The sequence below is a fragment of the Phocoena phocoena genome, chromosome 1 (genome assembly GCF_963924675.1).
Source record: "Phocoena phocoena chromosome 1, mPhoPho1.1, whole genome shotgun sequence".
NCBI classification, from domain to species: domain Eukaryota; kingdom Metazoa; phylum Chordata; class Mammalia; order Artiodactyla; family Phocoenidae; genus Phocoena; species Phocoena phocoena.
The window spans coordinates 94,469,602-94,476,122 of record NC_089219.1 but is presented as its reverse complement, the minus strand read 5'-3'; the positions used below and the strand labels follow the sequence as shown (position 1 = coordinate 94,476,122).

Here is a 6,521-nt window from a genome sequence, read left to right as displayed (position 1 = left end):
TATTTTAAAAACAATGAGAAAGAAATACCGTAGTCTAGAGGCACCTGGGAAGGGAGGGAATATGGCTCAGGAAAGATATTAGTCATATTGGAGATTTATGGAGTCTAATTATAAACCCCTTCACCCCCTCCCTGGTTTTAGACTTAGGGTGTGAGGTGTCTGAGATGTGCATGGAGCCTTCACAAACTGACATTTTCTTTCTTTTTTCCCCCTTTTTTGCATGAAACAAAAGAAATACAAGTGCTTGGTACTACGTGCTTTTGAGGCTTAAAGGGCCATTAATAAACACGCTGTTTCGGTCGTTGAGGGGGATCGAAATCACTTTTTAATAAATATCGCCAGAAGAATCTCCTCGAAGGGAGACTGAAGTTATTCTCCCTCCCCAGGAGCCCTAAGGGGAAAGGGAGACGGAAGATAATGTCCCCTACTTGCACGTGAGATTTCCCTTTCTCCTCCGACCCCCCTCCGCCTCTACCGCGCAGGTCTGGCCGCCTCGGGAGGTAGCTGGGAGAGAAAGCCACGCTCAGTCCTCCATAGCAAAGTCTTTGGTCTTTTCCTCCTGGTCGCCCACTTTGTAGCGCAGCAGCACGCGTAGGTGACGGTGGTTGTCCTGGGAGGGCAGCAGCGTGATCTCTCCGGAAACGTCCGTATCTTGCTCCACTTGCACAGGCTCGTTCAGGTAGAGGAGTGCCTGCTTCCAGTGCGTGACTGGGTGAAAAGGCGAGGTGGACAGCACCAGGGGTTTCTCCGAGTCCCCTCCGGGGAAGGTCACCTGGAACCAGATGGCAAAGCCGTGCATGTGAGCCGAGCCGTAGCAGCTGAAGCGGAAGCGCCCACCCACCCCCGCTTCCAGCTCCTGCTCCAGGCCGGCGCGGGCCAGCTCCAGCTGAGCAAAGCACTGCGGCCGGGCCAGCACATCCTCGCCGGACAGGCCTTGCACCACGATTTCTGAGTGGCCCATGAGGCAGCGCGTGGCGAAGCTCTCCAGGCAGCTCATGTCCACACCGTAGAGCTGCTTCATCTGGCTCCAGAAGCTTAGGCGCAACTCCAGCATCTGGTCGCTGATGGGCGCCACGAAGAGCTCGGCGGAAGCCGGCAGTAGAAGACCGCCCTCCTTCAGCCACTTGGTCCGCGCGTGGAGCACAGAGCTCAGCATGGACTCGTGCAGGAGTCCGCAGCCCATCCACTCGCTCACGATGGCATCCACCTGCTCCGGCAACTCCACCGTCTCCACTGGCCCCGGCAGGACGTGCACCCGGTCCTCCAGCCCGTTTAGCCGCACCACCTCCCGGGCCTGTTGCCAGATGTCGCTGGCCTCCACCGCGTACACGCGCCGGGCCCCGGCCTGGGCACAGAAGATGCTGAGAATGCCGGTGCCCGCGCCCACGTCCAGCACGGTCTTGCCCCGCAGCGCTGCCCAGTTCCGCAGAATGCCCAGGCGGTAGGCATCGGTGCGGACGCGGTCGGCAATCATCTCCTCGTGGACCGATACATCCGAGTAGCACTGGTAGTACAGCTGGTCTCGCTCCCGCCGAGTCCTCCGGGGTCGTGGCAGGGCCACCTCCAGCTCTCCGCCATCTTCCTCTTCAGTTCCCTCCCCTCCTTCGCCGCCGCCCCCCGACCCAAGCTTTCTTCTCTTGGGCTGCGACATCTTGGCGGCTCGGGCCGGCTCCCGGCGTGCGTTGCGCGACGCGGCGCGAGCTCTAGGAAGCGGGCGCTTCTGGTATTTGTAGTGCGCGCTCGTGGCGCCCGCTTTTGGCGGGGCACCGGGCGAGTGCCCGCCAGATGCCTCTGAGCTGAACACTGCTTTTTTACCTGTTGCTTTGGTGTCGTGGAATCCCTCTCCCACCACTCCGCACGTATATTCTATGATTTTTTACGTTCCTCCTCCTTCCCTTAGATCCTCGATTCTCTTTTGCTTTCACTCCCTTCCTGAAGTGGACACGCCCACTTAAAACTAATAAATCCATGTTCTGTCATGTCTACTCAACTCCCAGATTTTTTATTACACAGAATTATCTGGGTGGCACCGTTCATACACTACCGCTTCATCTGGACAGTTGCAACTCTTAGAGCTCTCCAAATGTGGAGATTTGGAAATTGCACTACATGTTTTTCTTCTCTGTTTTCAGGGGAGTTAGGATGCAAAGGTGTAAATGGAACAAAGTTCTCAGGGGAGTTAGGATGCAAAGGTGTAAATGGAACAAAGTAAAAACCCAACGGTGTAAAACCCTGGTTCGGATTCCAGTGAGACCACAAATTAATGGAATGATTAGGGCAAGCTATATAACTACTCTTGCCTTCAGTTACCCATTCACCAGCAACAAAGAGTCTTCAATGCAGTTGAAAAATTAAGTTTCTGGTCTCTATTTTAGCAGAATGGTTACTTGGCTCTTAGTCCTGCTCTGGTAATTCTGTGGCTCATTCAAGAGTTAAATCTTGGAAAGGTTCAAACCAAGGAGCGGTTGAAAAGCAACAGTGGTGTGATACAGTGAAACCCATTGCCAGGTGTATTCTGGTAACCAATTATTTTTTTTCCCCCAGAGGTAACTGAATCCTTCATCCCCTGTGATCACTTCTCTGCTTCAACTCATTTTTTCTGTGTGTCTCCTTGTCTGGGTGAGATTGGTACTCCCCTCTTCCTCTTTCATTTTCCTTTCAGTCAACTATCAGCTGTTAATCTCTTTCCTCTTGGTTGTTCATAGCAGAAATAAAATACATTTTAAAATACATGTGATGTCTATATGGGTGTCTGTGTTCTTCACAAGTAAGGTGAGAAAAAATTTTCTCCCAGCTTAAAAAAAATCACACGAGGAAAATTGACTTTTATTTTCTCGTAGTCTCAAACTATGTCTTTTAAACCAATGAGCCTGTATTCCTTATCTGCGGGAAAAGTTCCTTCACCCCATTCTCTCTATTAATCTGTCATTGAATGAAATAGGCTGATTGACCTGTCATCCTCAGCTGTACTTCTAACTCAGGGCTTTCTGGCTGCTCATAAGAATCCTCTGTGGAGCTTTTTAAAAATACCTATGCCTGTGTCCCACTTCAAACTAATTAAATCAGAACCACTCCAGTGGAGCTTGCGCATACAGTTTTAAAAGCTACCAAGGGAGTTTGTGCAGCCAGAGTGAGAAATGTTCTTAATGATTTTAGTTAAATCTTGCTCCATTATTTTCATTGGGTAAATTATCTTTTTTCGGTGGCCTGGGCTCAGCCATTTAAGGCTAAAAATCCTCAGAGCATTTCCTCTCTGCCCAGTTTGATATCTTGTTTTAAGAAAATAGAGGCCCAGAGCAGGACATGGGATTAGAGTTGAAAATATGACTGCTTCAATATATTACTTCTAGGCTGTTGATTAGTGTATACTTCTCCCATTCTTTCTGTCCTCAAAATCTTTCCTCCCTCTTTTAGATGCATTGACTCCTCTACCCCATTTCCAATTCACTGACTTGTGGTCTTTTTTAAGAAATATCTGAATATAAGTTTTGTTGGTTCTACTTCCAAAATATATCTGAGTCCATCCTCTTTTCTCCTTATCCACTGCCTACACCCTAGTCTAATTTCCCATTTTTGCTTGTATGGAAATCAGTCTCCTAAGAGATCTCTCAACTTCTAGTCATACTCCTGTCTAATACATTCTCCACAAAGCTACAAGAATGAGTTTTTAAAAATCTAATTTGGACCATGTCATTCTCCAGTAACTTCTTCTTCCAGTTACTGAAACAATCCAGTAACTTCAAGTAACTTCCCAGCTTATCTCATACTTCTCTTCCCAGCTCTCTCTTGGGCTCAAGATATACAGGGCCTTCCACCTTTTTTCTGTCTTAAGTCTATACATACGCTCTTTCAGGACCTGGAAGATTGTTTTTCTTGTTTTTTTTTTTTTTTTTTTTTTTTTGTGTATGCGGGCCTCTCACTGTTGTGGCCTCTCCTGTTGCGGATCACAGGCTCCGGACGCGCAGGCTCAGCGGCCATGGCTCACAGGCCCAGCCGCTCCGCGACATGTGGGATCTTCCCGGACTGGGGCACGAACCCGTGTCCCCTGCATCGGCAGGCGGACTCTCAACCACTGCACCACCAGGGAAGCCCGAGGTTGTTTTTCTTCTTAGCACTTCACTTCATTGGCTCCTCATCTGTCAGGCCTCAACTTAAATACTACCGCCTAAGAAGGTCCTTCCCTGGCTACTTTAAATACTATTTTCTAACTCAAGACACTTTATTTCCTTCATAGCTTTTATTATTAGCTGAGTGTATGTAATTTGTCTATTTGTTTTTTGTAAAATATAAACTCCAGGAGGCTTGGACTTTTGTTTCCCCATTATTGTAGTTCCCAGCACTAGAACAGAGCCTGACATGTATAGAGTGTTTAATAGTCTTCAATGAAGACTGTTGTGGAAGCAATTAAATTGTTATTCATAGGGGAAGGAGAAGAGAGTTTTGTTTTTTGTAGTGCAGTGTGACAATTTGACTCTGGTAAACTCTGAGATAAATCCAGATATAGATCAAATTTAGGATAATCCCAGATGTGAGATGATTCCCTTTCCAAACTCTCATAACCCTTTTAGATAGAATAATGGTAAGCCCTGATTTTATGCCCAGATTAGAGAGAAAATGGCCTGTGGCACTTTCCTTTCCTGCACTCTGGCTTGATACAGAGAGCGATTTCTTTACTTGTCTTTTCTACCACACTGAGTTGTTTTAAGTAAGAAGGAGACCAGATCGTAGTCCTTCTCTAAGCATCGCAGCTCAGCAGCTAACCACCTGGATGGGAGAAGAATTGGAGCTGTGCTGGCAGAGTGTTCTTTGTGTTTTCATGCCAGTGGTCTACTCACCACATCTATTCAATGTGAAAACTCATAGTTTTTCAAACAAATGGATCTTGAAATTGATTTAATACACCTTCACCAGCATTAAAAAGAATAGAATAGAAAATATCAAATACACAAAATGAATAAAGGTGAGTATTACTTCATAAAACTTGTTTCAGTTAAGTATACTCTCTCTCTCTCTCTCTCTCTCTCTCTCTCTCTCTCTCTCTCTCTCTCTCTATATATATATATATATATATATATATTTCTTGGTACAGATTACAGTTAAAAATTATTCTCCAAAAACAGTGTAAACTTTGATATTTTTGTAACTTTGCTTTGAGTATGGTACTGCTTTGTCCTCTCACTTATCTTTTTAGGTAGTCCTCAAATGTTATCATTTTTTGGTAGCTTTTCAACCAGTCTGTGGCCCAATCCTCTTGTACCAAAGCTCATCCTCTTGTACCAAAGCTATTTGTATATATGGCTTTTCCATGCTAGACAATGGACATTTGAACGCCAAGATTTTTTTATTTCTCACTTTTATATTAAGAATCTAGCATATTGTGCTGGAATCTGAACCATTTGCACATTCCAGATTGGCAGTCCTGAGTACACACAGGATCATAGATGTGTTTTGTATGACTGTTAGAACCATGGTCGATTTCTGCATCACACACATTCATGCATTTATCCAATCATTCATTTATTCAACAAACATTCTGGACTTCTACTCTGCACTAAGTATTCTAGAAACAGGGGACATATCAATAAACAAAAAGACAAAAATCCTTACCCCGTGGGGCTTCCCTGGTGGCGCAGTGGTTGAGAGTCTGCCTGCCGATGCAGGGGACACGGGTTCGTGCCCTGGTCTTGGAAGATCCCACATGCCGCGGAGCGGCTGGGCCCGCGAGCCATGGACGCTGGGCCTGCGTGTCTGGAGCTTGTGCTCAGCAACGGGAGAGGCCACAGCAGTAAGAGGCCCGTGTAACGCAAAAAAGAAAAAAAAGAAAAGAAATCCTTACCCCTAAAGAGCTTATATTTTTGTATTAATGTTATGTTATCTATTAATCTTATGTTTCTGTCTCTGTTTTTACTTAAGTAAAGTATTATACTGCTTTTTTTTTTGTGGTACGCGGGCCTCTCACTGTTGTGGCTTCTCCCGTTGCGGAGCACAGGCTCCGGACAAGCAGGCTCAGTGGCCATGGCTCACGGGCCCAGCCGCTCTGCGGCATGTGGGATCTTCCCGGACCGGGGCATGATCCCGTGTCCCTTGCATCGGCAGGCGGACTCTCAACCACTGCACCACCAGGTAAGCCCTATACTGCTTTTAACTATCAACTTTCTTTCTTGTATTATTTTACCTTGGGTCCTGATGTGATTTCCTCCCACAAATACATATTTCTAATTTCTTTTCCTCTTTAATTTGAAGGTCTGTTGTTTAAAAGTGTGTTTTAAAGCCTAGTATATAGAGCTGCAATGAACGTTGTGGTACTTGACTCTTTTTGAATTATGGTTTTCTCAGGGTATATGCCCAGTAGTGGGATTCCTGGGTCATATGTTAGTTCTATTTTTAGTTTTTTAATGAACCTCCATACTATTCTCCATAGTGGCTGTATCAATTCACATTCCCACCAACAGTGCAAGAGGGTTCCCTTTTCTCCACACCCTCTCCAGCATTTATTGTTTGTAGATTTTTTGTTGATGGCC

General features: G+C 46.1%; 1 protein-coding gene across 1 annotated transcript; it reads right to left on the bottom strand.

The window, feature by feature from the left end:
- Nucleotides 1-313: 313 nt before the first annotated feature.
- PRMT6 (protein arginine methyltransferase 6) lies at nt 314-1,659 on the bottom strand. The gene has a single exon (XM_065894090.1). It carries the CDS (start codon nt 1,649-1,651, stop codon nt 524-526), a length of 1,128 nt encoding a protein of 375 aa, XP_065750162.1. The 5' UTR covers nt 1,652-1,659; the 3' UTR covers nt 314-523.
- Between the last annotated feature and the right edge of the window lie 4,862 nt (nt 1,660-6,521).

Bases quoted from the DNA above. Each gene is read 5' to 3' on its own strand.
- PRMT6 (XM_065894090.1), bottom strand. From the start codon at position 1,651: ATGTCGCAGCCCAAGAGAAGAAAGCTTGGGTCGGGGGGCGGCGGCGAA.